The 18,166-nt window shown below is 39.2% G+C and overlaps 1 protein-coding gene across 11 annotated transcripts in view; it reads left to right on the plus strand.

Annotated features, from left to right (window-relative positions):
- hipk1b (homeodomain interacting protein kinase 1b) overlaps nt 1–17,704 on the plus strand; it is a 30,834-nt gene extending 13,130 nt beyond the window's left edge. For 3 of the 11 annotated variants that reach the window (XM_079844391.1, XM_079844399.1, XM_079844398.1), the window contains 6 exons: nt 3,374–3,534; nt 7,246–7,398; nt 7,645–7,788; nt 12,180–12,394; nt 12,504–12,634; nt 16,205–17,704. In XM_079844391.1, the coding sequence (XP_079700517.1) occupies nt 3,374–3,534; nt 7,246–7,398; nt 7,645–7,788; nt 12,180–12,394; nt 12,504–12,634; nt 16,205–16,606 (1,206 nt within the window). In that variant the 3' untranslated portion in view covers nt 16,607–17,704. The remainder of the gene's footprint in view (nt 1–3,373; nt 3,535–7,245; nt 7,399–7,644; nt 7,789–12,179; nt 12,395–12,503; nt 12,635–16,204) is intronic. The other 8 variants (XM_079844395.1, XM_079844401.1, XM_079844393.1 and 5 more) reach the window with 5 other exon arrangements.
- The last annotated feature ends 462 nt before the right edge of the window (nt 17,705–18,166 follow it).

Genomic DNA, 18,166 nt, shown 5'->3' on the forward strand with positions numbered 1-18,166 from the left:
TCCTCGTCTTTCTGATTGTCTTCTCCTGACGTTTATTTCTAAACAGTTATTTCTTTCTAATCATTACTCTAATTCTTTTCTGATCTTTCTCTTCCCTCTCGGTCCCTCCCACATCATTCTTTCTCACTGCAGGTCTGCTACAGGCATGGGAGGCATGTGCTGACTCTTCTGTGCTTTGCTTGCAGCTTCTTGTTGTGTATATATTAGGGCTGCACGATTTGGGGAAAATATCTAATTGCGATTTATTCTGGTTAAAATTGGGATATTAAAATGCGATTTATTTATTCTTTTTACTAATGAAAAGTGTGTATACATAACATTTTGTGCTCCTATATTAATGATTAATAATAATAATAATAATGATGATGATTTTATTTTATTTGATTATGATTTGATTATTGGTAAATAAGAAATATTACTATTACAATACAATTTTCATAATTAAAAGTTTAAATAGAGTATTTAAAGCAGCACTAGGTAACTTTTCAACCTTTATAATATATTTTCAAGACTCTTGTGATGATGCATCGACTTACAATAGGTTGAATGACACGTCTGCCATAGCCTGACGGGGTCTGTATCGTTTTTAATCGTACTTTTAAACTTCGGGTTTCGGGTAGTAACCCGAGAACAAAAAGAACTACAAAATTCGACTGCTTTACGGCATATACATCACTTCCACCACCACCCCCACTTCCTTAAATTCGGACGTGCGAGCCCAACTATCGTTTGTTTGCCGGATGTTATAGTAATGGCCGAAGCAGCACAGAAAAATAAGAAAGCAAAGGTTTTGCCGGATCAAAGCAAAAAGAGGAAACGGGAAAGTGATCGGATTAAAGGCAGGACGAGGATCAACATTGGGCCAGCGTTTGCTCATTCGCATGAGCTGAAGGAGGAGGAGGGGTGCCCAACCGATGCTGACTTGGCTGTCATGCTTTTGGAGTAGTTATTACCTACCACTTAAACATTGAATTGAAGTATCATATAGATTCTGTAATACGGGAACCAATAGACTAGGCTACTATAATGACGCTGGCTTGTAAACGTGAGCATCGCGATCACCTGGCGTTTGAAAAAAAATAAAACCCATGAAATGATATTCATATGTCATGCTGAAACATATGCCACTGTACCTGGGATGAAGATATTTCACACGCGACGCAAGCAGAACACCTGCATGTGAACTCCTCCTGCAGTGTTCAGGGCTATCATGGTTGTCATGTCAATAAATGCACGTGCGATGCATCCCCTGATGTAGAATGACAGAGTTTACGACAGTAGTAGAGGACAATACTGTTTCCCAACTGTAGGGGGACCCCTAGAGCAAAACCTACCTGGTGCTGCTTTAAGAATAAATATAACAATATAATAATAATAATATTTATATTTTACAGAACCTTTTTTACAAAAAAACGCATGTTTACATGCAGGCAGCCTATGGTAAAAAATCACTGGAAAGGTCTAAGGATTTATTATAAAATATTATTATTATAAAAATCTGTGCTTTTTATTTGTGATATCAATTTCTTAATTTTTGTCAGGAGTTATGCAAAATCAAGAACAAGTCTACATCTTTAATATGAGTTATGAGCATCTAATGCATCCATTGTGGGGAAAAAACTCCTGTACACTGGATAAAAACATATGGATTGTCAAATACATTTATTTAGAGAGATTTATGGAGTATTATTTTTCCTATTTTTTACCCAAAATAGGATGGAGTGAGCTATCCTGGCTCCGCCCTCCTATGTACTTCCGCTCAATTTTAATTTTCCTTCAGTACTCTGTCTGGGATAGCGATTATATTTCTCAAGTCAAATATTAACCGGTCCAATCAGCGAACAGAGGGAGTGGCTGAGAACGATGACGTTGATGTCGTGCACTAGTTTGAGATGACATACGTGACCAAACGTTAGCGATTGGTTATGGCAGATCCAGAGTGGCTCTGGGCAGATCCAATAGTTTTAAACTTCAACAGAGTACCCGCCTTCAAGGAAGTAAACGCTTGTCAATGGAGAGTGGCCAGACTCTCTGTACAAATGAAATGTACGTGAGTCTGGTTGGACCAGGCTAGGAGTGAGCACTGCTGGGCACTAAACACAAAAGTTGAATTCATACCGGAGGCCAGAGTGCGCCCTCGAGCAGAAGCTCCACATATGCCTCGGAGAGAAGTAATATAATGCTATAATATAAAGCTAATGCTTTAGCTGAATAAAAATAACTATATAAGATGCTATAAAATCATATCTGCCTCATTCCGTGATAAGAATCCACATCAGCTTACAAAAAGGACTTTTCAAACACTCGACTGACGATATGAAATGAGTTAAAACGTGTTATTAAACGTCTTTTGTTGGACAACAGGTTTATGAACGCTTCACATCACTAGTTTGTGAAGATGTTTGACGCGTGTTGCTTTTTCAAACGCACGTTCTAAGAGACTCAAACTCGCAGTGCTTTCAGAGGGAGCAGCGTTTACTTCTGATCGCAGAGCCGCTCTTCACTGACACGCTGGGCATATATTTATTTCAATAAAATCGCAGCCTTTATGCTTTCATAATCGCACATAAGCCAAATCGTGATTGCGATTCGATTTCGATTAATCGTGCAGCCCTAGTGAATATGTTTTTGTTTTTTTTATCCCTTCTCTGACCTCCCACCCCTCCTTCCCCAGCCCCACTGTCTGTTTGGCCCTCCGTCTTCTCTCAGGGGAGGAGACTGACCTTGTCTACAGCTCAAAAACATTTGCAGCCATGTTCCTCTCCCTCTCATAGCCCTGTCTGTCCGCAGGTACTCTAGTGCTGCCCGTTCCAGCATGGCAGATCTTTTGGCCAGTTTTGCTCTGTGGAAACACTTAGTTTTCTGACTATTTAACAGCCACGATTCTTCCCAACAGGTTGCCGGACTACTCTTTCGCCCGCATCTCAATTTTTAACGCTTGTGTATGATCGTTGCATGCTGTGCTTGTCTTGGCTTTCAAAATCATATGAAATGGCTGTGCTACATCTAAAGCCGTCTCTGGGAGAGAATTTCAGAATTTGTGCATTTGATGGATTATTTCATTCATTTTATTTATTGGGGTGTTATTGTGTGCAGTGATGTCACACTGCGTGTTTCATCAGCATGTTAGATGAGGTTCTTCACCATTCTAGCATGGCACAAATGATGTATAAATTCAGATTTAAATGGCCCTATATGCATCAGTGTTACTCGTTGTGTGGTGAAGGCTTGGTCATGGCTGTTTTTTCCCTCTATTCATTTGCCAGTGAAACGTGTTTTTAAATTTGATTGTAAATCAGTGCTACGCTCTGACTTGTTTAAGCATATTTTTAAATGGCAGTGTTCCTAAAGCGGATATTTTGTGATCCTCCAGCAGACCTGGCCAGCGGGTACCCAGCAGATCCTCATACCCTCTGCATGGCAGCAGGTGCCTGGGATGACCATCCACAACTCCAGCCACCAGGCGGTAGTGACCGAATCACCTCTGGAGGCCCTACTGTCCGAGAACTCTACACAGCAAACATCAAGCTGGAGGTACAGCTGCACGGTTAAACGTTAAAAGATTGCTATCTCAATTCAAAAACCCACGCGATCTTATTCCTAAATGACAACGATTCGGCTATGTATATTAAAATATGGACAAGTACGATCACAGCGAACATTTAAATCCGCATTAGCCAGAGAGAGCTGTTGTCATGTATAGGGTTTCAACCACATATTTCTACTGTAGCGATCAAAATGATGCTTCAAATAAAGATTGTATCAATTACGTTATTACACCAGTAGGTTTTTGCGTTTGTCCTGAATTATTCATTGAAGAGATTTGCTCAAACGGTGATTGTAAATCCAAAAGATCTGATTATCTGAACGGAGTGTCTATTCACACCAAGTGATAATAGCGTGCCTTGTTGGCAAGTGCTATTCGCAGTAGCTCCGCCTAAAAATGCCTGGTTGGGCCAAACAAGATTTAAAAAAATGCATATTTCAATGTCTTCAGTGGCGCAATCAGTAAAGCGTAAGGCTTAAGGATCTTGATTTTGACGTGATCGACCCAGGTTCAAATCCGCCTTTTGCCAAACTCGCTCTTATCCCTTTTCCCATCACATATCACATCGGAAAGGCATTTACTTTTAATAAAAATTAAGAAAATATTCTAAAAAGTGGAAATAAAGTGCCTAACGAAATGTTTAACAATTATAAAATAATTTATTGGGTAGGTGTAGGGAGGGCTTTTATTGTCCCATTAAGGCGGCATCTATTTAATAATTTTAATAAATATAATCGTTTACATGCTGTTATTATTGCATCCTGTTAATGTACAACAATACTGAGGTACAAATAGTATGTGTATCTCAAAATAAAGTATAAATTGCATGCAATTACTATTTACACATATTGCAAAGAACTGCTACTTTTATATGGTGTAAATAGAATATATCACTATTTTCACTTAGTATGCTATTTCACTTAGTGTAAATATCATCTATTGCTAATAAATTATTTTCACTTAGGCCGCGTGTCCACTAAAGTGTTTTTATCCAGCTGAAAACGTCTCGCTGTGGGCGCTTGAGAGCGTTTTGGCAGCGCAGCGTTTTTTTTCAGTTAAGACTCTTTGCTTGTTATGATACGGAATATCAGCGGAAGTGTTACTAGTATCTCATTTCACAAAATAGTTTGTTTCTGAATTGATTCAATATAAAAATGCCGATACAATGTAAAGTATTTGCTCTGGCTCTTGTTTTAAATCATTTTGTTCCGTTATTATGTTGCTTGTTTTCATCTGTTGACAATGTACAAGCAGAATGAAGTGGTTGGTCTGTTGTATTTGTCCCGCCCCCTCCTCCACTGTGATTGGACGGCAGGGTGAAAAGTGACAGTGATAAACGCTACGTTTTGCTCAAAGTGGAACATTCTTTAACTCTCGGCGACCGGTAAAAACGGCCAATGCTTAAACGTGAAATACTCGCTCAGCGTCTTGTTACGCTCATGGCGTTCTAAAAAAACGCTTTGGCGGACACATGGCCTTAGTGTAAATAGCATCTATTCTATCTATCAAACTAACATGGCAGCGCCCATCACATGCTATAGATTGACTAGATTGGCTTTATAATCATTATGAAGGTGTTTAAATGACAAAACATATTCTTTTACACGTATTTTTGAGAATCGTGATATCAGATAGTTCTTTACATGGATTTAACAGGTTTTATTCACAAATTTAATTCCCAAACAATATCTGTAAAACTCTTAACAATCTTGTTTTTAAAGGGTTAAATTTAAGTATTATTACTGAGTTAGAGCTCTATTCTTATTTAAATTAACGAGTACTCTTTAGATCACCACAGGTAACCTCACTACATGGTAAAAAGTAAAAAATATTGTTTAGTTGTTAAGTCAGTGCTGTTTAACTGGCTTTAAACTAAATTAAATCACAGAGAGATTGTACCGGAGACCTCTACGCTGAACTCGAACACTTCTCACTGGCTGTTTAGTAGCCAAGACACTCAGCAAGTAAACACATTTGTTCAGAGTCAGAGCTCGCGAGTTGCTTTGCACTGTTTCCTTCCGCTTTTGGCGCGTTAATGTTAAAAAAATCTAGTACTGCCACCTTGTGTTGACATTGTGAAATTGCACGATTTGTAAATTATGCGTGGGGGGCCACTTATAATATATTAGAATAGACAAAACTGCGGGCCGTTTGAAATTCATCTGCGGCCCGGACTTTGGACACCCCTGCTATAATGGCTGCGGTGTGTCACATGACAAGCATGATGCGTTGCCATGGAATTAACGGTCTACTTAAAGGGGTCATAGAATGGTACATGCACTTTTACAAGTTGATTATACGGAAGTGTGTGTTGGCAGTGCCTGTACACAACCATCCTATAATGATAAAAATACATCCAGTGTTTTTTTTAAATCTCCTTATATGTTTTCCCCTGTCTCAAATCGAGCCGTCTGACCGTGTGACGTTACACGGTGTACGCCCCTCCTAAGATTGTTGATTGACAGCAGCGTTTCAACACAGACCCGCCCTGAGCGAGCTGTCATCCGTCCGCCATTGTTGATACTCTGGAGCAGAATGGCGTCTAAGCGGTTGTGGTGTTGTGTTGTTGGGTGTAATAACGAACACAGCAGTCATTTTGATGTTCCTAAATCCGAACCGCTGAAGACCCAGTGGCTGCTGAGTTTTGTTTTAGAAGGGAATGTTCCCCCCGATCAACGTCAATGTTTGCGCGAATCATTTCTCAGCAGACTGCTTTATGAACGAGCGTCAGTATAAAGCAGGTTTTTCTAATAAGCTGCTCTTGAAAAAAGGATCGTGTTCCTGCTGCACATCAGGAAGATGTGAGTGTAATGTTTTATTAACCTTTATATTAATCTTTGCAAATCGCTTGCACGCTTCACGATGAATGAGACTAAAGTTTACAGGGTAAGTTACATTACGGCATGCTTTCTGTGTATGACGTTCTCAATATAATTCATAATCCCACGTTTATAATGAACAACGCGTTATGTTTGTTATTACAAACTGTGTACTCGGGTGCTAAAGTTAACGTGGTAACACTACACTAAGCTTACTTTTGTACATGGTTTATAACGGTGTCTGTTACTGATTAAGAAGTAATGTAAAAAAAAAAATCTTATAACATAACATCAATCTGTCAATGAACTAACACATCAGTAAACACAAAGCAACTACGCTACTCTGCCAGTACAAAGATAGATCAAAGTGACATGACGTTAACCAACCATTCAGAAACGTCCTGTTCGAACTTCAATGGGTTCGTCATCTGTTCCTGGTCCGACTCCGGTTCAAAATGATAAGGTTGCTCAGATGTGTCCTCACAGACTCCTGTTGCCATTATTTCTCGAAAATATACCCTCAAATGTTGTCAAGGCAACACTCCACGTGTGTTGTGGTGTTGTGTCGGCCGAACGCCCCACAGAGCAGAGGGGGCGGGGTGAGCAAAGCTCATTATCATTTAAAGTCACATACACTGAAATGAGTTGCTGAAAACTGAGCTGGTTTTGACCAGGTAAATTGAGTGTTTTCTTACAATACTAATGAGAATTTTTAATTAAAGTATATTACAAACTTTTCATTTAGACACTAAAGAATCATATTAACTTGTACAAAAATGTCATTCTATGACCCCTTTAAACTCACGCTAGGTTCCAGCTAGAATTTATAAAGCATACATGTGAAAGGGTTAATACTGATTGGTTGGTTGTGTCCTGCAGGGCGTCTCAGAGTGGTCAGCACAATGGCGTTGTCCAGCAGAACCCACTCATCCTTGGCGGCCTCAATTCTACTCAATCCCTCAGTCGAGGAACCTCTGCGGTCACACGGCCACAGAACAAGAGGAGCAGGATCTGTTGTAACACTGGCAGCAGGTATTTGGCCATTTACTTTTCACACTTGGATACTTCAATGGTATATTTGGTAGTTTAAACCGAGACATTAACAGTAATTGTTGTTGTCATTTTGAACTCGTACTGCTTGTAAAGCTATATTTAAAAGAAACAAACATGATTTGATAAACCATGCTTAATGTCTCTCCTCGAATTACTGTAAGTGTCCACTGTATGTGGGGAGATCCTTTAATTTACCATCTGACCAAACGGTTTCTGTATTCACAGCAGTGCTCTGGTGGGCTCTCAGTCGTACAGTGCTATTCTCACTCAGCCCATCATTATCTCCGACACCCCAAGTCCTGCTGTCAGTGTCATCACCATACACAGTGACTCTGACGATGAGGACGAAAGGAAGTTCCACCCTGCTAGGTGAGGTCACTACCTGGTAATATACAGTGGGTATAGAAAAGAATTACCCGCTTTAAAATAATCACATTTTGTTGCTTTGCAGCCTAAAATTTTATTCAGCCATATTTACTCAGTGCAACTTGTATCATCCAAGTGAAAGATATAACAAAAAGACAAAAACAGAATCACGGAGTTGGAAAAAGGATCACCCACTTGTGTCAGTATTTTGTTGAACCACCTTTTGCTTTAATTACAGCCTTTAGTCTGTTGGGATATGTCTCTACTAGGGATGCAACAATACAGTTAGTCCACGGTTCAATACATACCTCGGTTTTTAACCACGGTTTTCAGTTCGGTTCGGTTCTGATGGCTTGTCACATACATTTTTTGTTATTCTATTCTTAGGCGACAGGAACCGCAAGAGGTTAAAGAGAAAAAAGACATACATTTTTATTGCAATACTCTTTCTTTATTTTACTTAAAAGAATTGAAAAACCTTACTTAAACTTAAATCTTTACTTAAAAAAGACCCTTGTACACATTCCTAGTGTATTGGATAATATACAATAAATATATATAAAGATTTACACTGGCAGCTCAGAGCTGTACAGCAGCATTTAAGTATGAAATTAATGAATGTAAAAATAAAACACTACATAGAATAAACTATAAAATATACACTGATTAGCTACTGTATTAGTTTTTCAGTCAAGATCAGTGAGTGATTTTCTCTCTTTTGTTGTTGTATTAACATTAAAGGGATATTTCACTCAAAACTGAAAATTCTGTCATCGAGAAATGAATACAGGTTTGAAACAATATTAGAGTGAGTAAATAATGACATCATTTTATTGGTGAACTGTCCCTTTAAGGACCGCGTGTTCACTGGCTGCGCTGCTGTCAGTTTAAGACCTCTACACATCTAATATACAGACACGATTGCGATTTTACTTTCACTTTAGACATAACCGACTGTGTTTATGTTAACCTTGTGTGTATTTGACAGTATTAACGCAGTAAGACGACTACTTAGTTCAGTATTCACGTGTTTGACAGGCTTTTAGTGCGCGCGCTCTGAAAAGCGCATGTTAAAACCGCGCACGCGAATGAAACCGGCAAGGCTTTAAAACGCATCCAAATAATGAACTTTCGTGATTGTGAATAACTATAGTGTTCCGTGAGTATAACTCCACCACTAACGTGTGATGTGAATGTATGGGATGGAGGCAAATTATAGAATTTGTAGAAAAATAATTAATTAAATGCGAAACCGAAAAAAACGCAATTCACAAGCGAGTATTGAACCGTGAATGCCGTACCGAACGGTTCAAAATTATATTGAGAATTGTGGCATCCCTAGTCTCTACTAACTTTGCACATCTAGACATTGCAATATTTGACCACTCTTCTTTGCAGTATTCAAGTCATTCCTCAGATTTTCAATGGGGTTTAAGTCTGGCCTTCAACCACTGTGTGGTCAGTTTTGCTGTGTGCTTTGGGTCCATAGCTGTCAACATTGAACATTTAAAATAAGGGAAATTTCCCGGAATCCATCCACAAAATAAGGGATTTTTTTTTTTTTTTTTTACACGATTCTTACCCACAAACTTAAAAAAAAAAGAGTCTAAAGAGTTTATAACTACACAATATATTTTTATTTTGGCCGTCAGCGTCCTGATCCATCATTGTACATCACACTCATCTACTATACTCTCCTTGAAGTTTACTTCCCGCTACTTTTTCCCTCTTCCTCTCGCCCGCCGCTGCAACGGTCGTCTTCTTCTTCGATAGTAACCTAAGCCAGTGTTTCCCAACCTTTTTTCAGTCATGGCACCCTTTGAAAATGTTCTCCATTTTGTGGCACCCCCTATCACATGTTACGCTAGGGGTGTAACGGTACAGATTGCTCCCGGTTCGGTTTGTATCACGGTTTTAGGTTCACCGTTTCGGTACGGTTCAGTATTTGCTAAGTTCAGGGAAAAAAGAACTGCTGTCAAATAAAATAATAAGAACAAATCATTTAAATACAAGCAGCAGCACAAATAAATACTATCGAGCAAAGATACTAATAAAATAAACTATGTTTTTCAGGTACGTCTAACAGTAGTTTTCAGGTACAGAAATTGATCAAATGTAAAATAACATTGCATATTTGATTGTATAAATTAAAGATTAAGTCTATAAAACTAACAAAAAGCTATTCAATCAAGAGCAGTGATGATGTCCTTGTCTTTTGTTGTTTGACATTAAACAGACAGCAGTAAAGGCCACTGCCCCTTTAAGACCTAATGCACCGATATGCGTCGTCTTTCTCGACTTTTTGCGTGAGTTTGTCCGTTCATGAGCAAGACTTGAAAGAACTCAATATTTGCACGCTGTGAGACGTGTGCGCACTTTCGGATGAGTGCACAGACAAATTTTCTCACAGCGCGCGCCACTTCTCATTCGCTTCTTCTGGCACTAAACCCGGGTGAGGACGGCGAAAATGACTGGTCATATTCGAACATACGGCATGCAATGAACAAAGTTTACAAAGAGAAAATTATTTGAACAAAAAAAATATATTTAAAGGACTTTTACACAGCACCCCTGCTTTCGTCAGACGGCACCCCGGTTGGGAAACACTGGCCTAAGCTACTGTCTGTGTACTGCCACCTGCTTGACTGGACGTCTAGCAACCCAAGAGCAAGCCACTTCACAGACACAGATAGTTGCGTGTTCTGAGTTAACACAATCAGAACGTAAAAATACGGGATATTTTACGGGAAAATACTAAAACGGGAAGACCGCGGGTAAAGAGCTAAAATACGTGAGAAACCCGTAAAAAACGGGAGGGTTGACAGCTATGTTTGGGTCATTGTCATATTGGAAGGTAAACCTTCTTCCCATTGACAACTTTCTGGCAGAGGGCAGCAAATTTTCCTCTAGAAGTTAACGGTATTTTGCCCTATCCATCCTTCTATCCTTTCAAGTGCTCCAGTCCCTGCTGCAGAGAAACATCCCCATAACATGATATTACCACCTCCAGGCTTTACTGTAGAAATGGTGTTATTTGAATAGTGAGCTGTATTGGATTTCCGCCAGACATATTGTTTTGGCGTTGAGGCCAAATAATTCAATTTTAGTCTCATCTGACCATAACACCTTTTTCCACGTGGCCTCAGAATCTTCAACGTCCGTTTTGTCAAAGCTCAGTCGTGACTGCATGTGGCCTTTCTTGAGGAGTGGCTTTTTTCTTGCAACCCTCCCATACAAGCCACATTTGTGGAGAAATGTGATATTGTTGTCACGTGCACACAATGACCACCCTTAGTCATTTTCCTGCAGAGTTGCTGTAGGCCTCTGACCAGTTTCCTCCTGGCTCTTTCATCCAGTTTGGAGCGACGTCCTGATCCAGGGAGGGTCTTCCATTTCTTAATAATAGACTTCACTGTGCTTCTGGCCACTGGTAAAGCCTTAGACATTTTGTTGTATCATCTCCTGACTTGTGCCTGTCCACAACTTTATCCCGGAGATCTTTTGACAATGCCTTGCCACCCATAGTTGATTGTTTTCTTCAGTTGCACTACCAAAGACTGATATGCTCCAGGAAAAGCTCTTCTCGTGCTGATCTAATCAAAATGACCACAGTTGAAAGTCAAATGGTTTTGTGTGATTAGCTACACCTGATTGGGTCTACAAGTCCTTTTTTTCTGACATGGTGGTGTTATATCTTTCACTTGGATGTTAAAAGTTGCACTGAGTAAATACAGCTGAATAAAACAAAAACTGTCCGTCTTCATTTCAGGTTGCAAAGCAAAGAAAATAATTATTTTAAAGGGGGGAGGGGATTCTTTTCTATACTGTACATACACAAGCAGTTTTATGCTAAATGTATACTCTTATTCAGCAAGGACACATTCAATTGATGGGAAGATTTTATTTAAAATAAATGCTACTATTTTAACTTTTCTGGGAATGTTTCTTAAGCAGCAAATCAGCATATCAGAATGATTTCTGAAGGATCACATAACACTGAAGTCTGGAGTTATTCAGCTTTGCCATAACAGGAATAAATATCATTATTATAGAAATTTTATTTTGAATTGTAATTCACAATATTACTGTTTTAGTGTATTTTTGATTAAATAATTGCAGTCTTGGTGAGCAGAAGAGGCTTCATTTAAAAAACATTACAAAGTCTTATCAACTCCAAACGTTTGTTTATGCATTTAATATGTTAACGTTACACTGTGACTGTGACAGGAGGTATCAGACATTGTCAAAGTAGCTTCTAACAGTGTTTAATAATTTTTTCAAATGTGATAAATGTTACCAGTAAGAATGTAGTGCTTGCTTACCCTTGTTTATTCTTCCTTTCATCTGTGAAATTCCATAGATTTTTAATCCATAGCATTTTTTTATTTATTTAGCAGCTGTGGCACCAGCCACAGGACCAATGTGATCAGCTGTCTAACTGTTCACGATTCGGACTCCTCCACCGCCAGTCCTCTAACTCCCAAGCCGCAGAACAGTCATGCGGGGATCCATTCCTCACGACTGGCCAAATCCCTGGCAGTGGTGGCTCCAACTGTGAAAGTGCAGCCCGTGGAAAGCTCAATTTCAGCCAAAATCCCACCTGCTCTAGGCGAGTATCAACTTTGGTTTAATATATATTTAGTGTAGGTTGGTCAACAGCTATTTGGTGTGTTTTTATTAAACAAATACTTGATCTACATTGGCTGTGTTTGTTTTAGGTCTTACTCAGAACTACTACATGAAGCCTAAGAGAGCCACTGCCGCCACAAGGCAGCTGAGCAGCTCAGGAGAGAGCGTCACTGACCCCCAACAGGAGCCCAGCAGATCTCAACCACTTAACCTCAGTCAGGTGACCACGTCTGCCAATGCTCAACACAGCAAGCAGTGCATGCATTAGAAATGTAGCCTAACTTGAGACTCGTCGACATCACATCGCTGTGATATACAATCAAAGTACCGTGAAAGCGATTCAAGAGCGATTCAAGAGCAGTCGGCTGGCTCATTCTGCGCAGCTTCTTCAGTAACTTGTGGAAAATTATAAATTTTTTACATGCGTTGTGGTTCGGCACTGCTCCTCTGCGCAGATGAATCTCTGATCACATCAGAGCGGATCTGTCATTGTAAGTTGGCATGACGATATGAAGTTCGTCCTAGTATATCTGAAAAAATGTCATCCGAAGTAACACGTCTGCCGCTTTTGTTCTGACCAAATGTAAACATATAGCCTGACATTCGTCATACTCCGATTCTAGTCAGAATATGAGTCTGATCTGCTCCATTGGGCTGTGATTATGGGGCGTGTTTCAACCGAACCAGGAAAGAAAATGCCTCTGCACTCAATTGGATAGACCTACAACCAATCAGAGCAACGGTGCGACGCATAGTTGTCAACAGAACTCGCTGCACGCTGGAAGAAGTAGAAGAAGAAGAAGATGAGTTTAAACGATCTTTGCCGGTGTTGTAAAAAATTATTTAAGGAAACACGGAGTACCTGCCAACGCAATCACCATTTTTGAGAGAAATGGTAAAGGTGAATGCATATACCAACAAGTTCTCTGTTTAGGATTAGAACTCGACAAGACCCAAGCGCTCTTTGGTGACGCGGACGATTACGTTACTGTTGATCATCTGTCCATCATCGTATAAATGTCGTATTTTGATTGGTCCGAACAACTCTGGTTCAAGCATAGTTGCTCCACAACGGATCAAGTCCTGACCGAACTTCCCGACCTCAAATGTTAGCAACCGTTAGCTAGGGATGCACTGAATGTTCGGCAACCGAAATTATTCGGCCGAAAAAAGCAAAAATTTCACTTTTGGTGTTTGACCGAATAAATGAAAAGACTGAATAAATTTTACCGAACAATGAGGTTTTTGATGACGCGATCAAATATAGCAACCAGCGCGTGGGAGAGAAGCACGCTTCTAAATGCAGCACATGTCGGAAGTGTGGAAGCATTTAAGCCTTGTTTATACTTTCGTCTGGCTCCAGCATGAGAAACAAGGCTTAAAGAAGGCTTTAAAGTGTCCGAGAAAGATGCAGAAATGGCCGTTTGCAGACACTGTTCTGCTGAATTGTCTAAGCACCCTCCAATGCAAGCAAGAGCACCCTCAGTTGATACTGTAATAATATATTGGCAAATGCTCCAGTGCATATTTGTCTGTAGAAAGTCAAATGTGTCCATTTACGACGTGTTTCTGCAGCGGTGACATAGTTGTTGATCTCTTGTACGCAATGGCCAAAGTGTTTAAAGTTAGTCAGACTCCACTCACTGCTCAAACCGCCAGAGTTTTTATTCAGTGCTGAGTTATACAGGCTTACAAAACCTCTCATGAACAAACAAACAAAATTTGATTATGATTTGTTTATGATACCTGTAGGCATAATAGGCCTAAGATAAGATGGCCAAATAAAAATATTTTTATTTTACTTTTTTCTTTTTTTTTAGTTATATTGTGCTTTGTTTGTATGATGTCTGCTGGAATGTTACAAATGTTCAGAGTTAAATAAATATTTTTAAATTGTAGTTTTGTAATTATTATTATTTTTTATTTATTTTAAAAGCTAGACAAAATAGTAAAAACAAATGTATGCAATGGTGGAAGAAATTGGCAAAATAAATGGAAAAAAATTGAAAAACGCGTTCGGCCTTCGGCCAAGTGTTTTATTATTATTCGCCCTCAGCCAAGAATTTTCATTTCGGTGCATCCCTACCGTTAGCATCTCGCTCAAAAAAAAAAATATTAGCAGCAGGGCTTAAAAACGGAAAAAAATATCAATCGGTTCACTCCGAGCAGAATCGATATTTTAACGTTTACGTTTTTGCGTTCCTCAATAAACATTACTGTTCCGAAAACGGTTTGATTTGAAAAAATAACGGTTAATAACGTTATTTTAATTTAGCCTATACTTTAAACAAATATGTATAAATAAAGACTTATTTTCACTCAATAATAATATAACGCATGATAATTAAACTTGAATATTTCATAACATTTTTAAAACCACAACAGAAATACATGCATTAATTACAAAGCATAAACAGCGGGACAAATATTGACCTGTTTTAATGGAGCGGAAAGTGTCCCTCTTATGCCTAATTCTTTTCAGAAGAGTGATAACATTCTTTGTACATCACTTTTTTTTCAACACGACTTGTTTTAAAAATTGCATGAATAAAGAATAAATAAACTGGATAACCATTTCTCTTTTAATGCACTGTCAACTGCTAATTTCAAAGCAAACACTGCGCAACACGTCCTTGCATCACATAATCAAATTCAGTCAGCTAATAAAGCTTGATCATTTAATGCAATATAACATACAATTTAATACGAAACATCAACCGTCTATATAGAAAACATTGACCTGTATTGGCAATCTGAAAGACTATAGGAAAAATGTTTGATAGATGCTAGTAACCTACTTGGACAGGCTTAGACTGATTTAGGCTAGTTTGTGGATTTCGTTTATTTGAGCTTAAAGTCCGTACTGCTTATTTAAACGTACAAAAAGAATTTCCTCCAATACCTGCACATTCATTGTAGATCTCAGCGGGGAAAGAAATGTACTTGAGGCGTGTAAATGCGTGCTCTACACTGACTTGCGTACCGGTAGATTCATAGATGATGGTGCGCGGGCATTTCACTCACGCTTGATCCGTCAACGTCACATGCTGTACTACTCAATTCATTATTGGTCACTGCCAAATTAAAATATTAAAGAGAACGATAAAATAACGTTATTAACCGGTTAATGGTCATTTCAAATTAACTTTTCTGTTCAGAACGATTCAAATTGATTTTGTTTTCGTTTTTGTTCCTCTTAATTTCGTTCGTTTCCGGTTTTCGTTTTCGTTCCTTGAACCGGTTCAGAGCCCTGATTAGCAGTGATATTACGCAGCGCCTGAAAATAGTCCCCAGCACGCTCCCTGTGCAAACAGGTTGTCACGTTGGTTATGTTGACAGAAGTTAGCCTATTTTCAGGCACTGCGTAATATCATTGCTAATATCTTTTTTTGAGCGAGATGCTAACGGTCTAATCAGATTCAATGATCTATGCTAAGCTATGCTAAAAGTGCTACCGACAGACCCGGAGATCGGCTGAATGGATTTGAAAACGGTAAAACTCAACTGTTCAACTCTAGGGGAGTTGGAAAATGAGCCTATTTTCAAAAAAAGTGGAGTGTTCCTTTAAGATAGGCGTATGTTGAACTTTATTTTTGTACAGGCACTGTATTAATAAGTGTGTTTGACAAATACTGCACCTAATCCACTTCATCGGTGATAAAGTACGCAAACACTGTAAAAAGCAGAAAGTGTCTCGCAGCATCAAATCTCGCAGATCGGTTAAATCAAGCCGCCAAATAAAATGTATGGTAAAGAACGTGTGCTTCAATTTCCTATTTTCTTTTTCCAGACCACTGTCTCTTCATCCCAAGGACCATCGGGTGGCTCGTCTTCCCTGCGTCGACAGCACACATACCCTCCGGCCTCCTCTCATTACTGTCTCCAGGAGGCCCCGTCGTTCACCAGCAACCCCGGCTTGTACACCTACCCCACCCCCGCATCCCACATCGAGCACCTGCTTGTCCAGGGCTCCTCCCCCTCCATCCATGTCCCGCCCACTAGTCACTATGCAGCCAGTCTTATCCCAAAGGACTCCATTGGGGGTGTGGTCCACAGACTCTCCGCCCACTACCAGCAACATTACCCCGCTCACCCTTATGTAACCACGAGCACCAGCACCACTAGAGGAAGCGGGGCGTACAACAGCTATCAGCTCAGTCCCCGGAGGGTCCCTCAGTACCCCTACATATGAGACGACGCACAGACCACGTCCTCACTTTTACGACCGACAGACCTGCCGTCAACTGCTGCAACTGTTTTTATCTATCCTATTTATGTTTTAGAACGTTGTTAATATTTAGAAATATACTATTTGAAATCCAGTGTCTGGTTAGGTAAGTTTTATTTTCTTAGCTCAAGGAACGCACGCGGATGTGTTTTTAATTCGCAAGCAATAGCGGAATAATGCTGACATAAAGGAACGGGGATCGTGATGCCGTAATCTTGTCTGTTCAACTGAAATCCTTACACTAATCCTTGACTTGTTTTAAACTCCATTTTGATTCGGTGTCGTGTTTTTGTTGTCGTAGGATCTCTTTGGTTTTTAAATTATGTTTAATTGTGAAGCTTCTCAACCACTTTACTGGGAGGTCAACAAGTAGATGGAAAGAGGGAAAAAAATGTCATGTGCCCTGGTCGTATTATTTAAGTTAGCTCTTTGTTATTCAAATCAAAGTCCTAGTAGAATCATAGTGTATGTTGTGAGGAATATCAATGGATAAGGAGTAACATCAACTTCCTGTTTTTATTTTATTTTATATATACATACATATATATATATATGCTAAAATTCTGTAATCATGTCAGTGCTCATGAGTTCTCTCTGGAGAAACAAGGGTTAGGATATTTAGCAGAAGTGATGGGATGTCAAAGCAAATGAAAATGTGATGCTACTTTGGAAACCCTAATCACACACAGGCGAGTGGTTTTCTGACATTGTGTTTTTTTGCAGCATTTATGAGTAGTCTGCTTTTCAAACTAGAGTACACCAAAAATGTTGCTGACCCTTGACCTCTGTTTGTGGTCTTAGTGACGGACGGCTAATGTGATCTTTGAAATTCTGCTCAAAATGACACTGTGACTGACCTCTACGGTCCTCCTTGTTCTGGTCTCAATAACATGACGTGCCTTGACATTCTCTCGAACATGTTTGGCTGTGTTTTTGAGTTCAGAGAACATTTAGCATCAACCAAGAAAGTACTGTACACATTTTGTAATGTCAAACTATGACAGAAAAAAAACCACCTCCATTGTAATGCCATCAAATAAACAAACATCAATTCAGTTTTGTATCTGCTTGCATTGTTGAGCTTTGATTTTCTGGGATTTCTTTTTTTTTTTTTTTTTTTTTTTTCATTTCTTAGATGTAAACATTTTTAGGGTATGTTTACAACATGCGATTACGAAAATGTTTTTCCTTTGCGTTTGTGTACAGATGACAACATGTCTGTTTATGTTTAGTGTAATATGCATGCACATGACGACACTGCTTTCACAAATTTGTAGTTTATACAGAGAGGATAATGGTATCATTTTCTGAAACTTGCACTTAGAAACTATTTTCAAAAGTTAGCATTTTCAGGCCCTCAAAATCATATATATATATATATATATATGGTATGCAACAATACAGTTAGTGCACAGTTCAATACATACCTCGGTTTTTTAACCACGGTTTTCGGTTCGGTTCGGATGGCTTGTCACATTAGGTTTTGCTATTCTATTCTTAGGCGACAGGAACAGCAAGAGGTTA

The sequence above is a fragment of the Gobio gobio genome (genome assembly GCF_949357685.1).
Source record: "Gobio gobio genome assembly, chromosome: 19".
NCBI classification, from domain to species: domain Eukaryota; kingdom Metazoa; phylum Chordata; class Actinopteri; order Cypriniformes; family Gobionidae; genus Gobio; species Gobio gobio.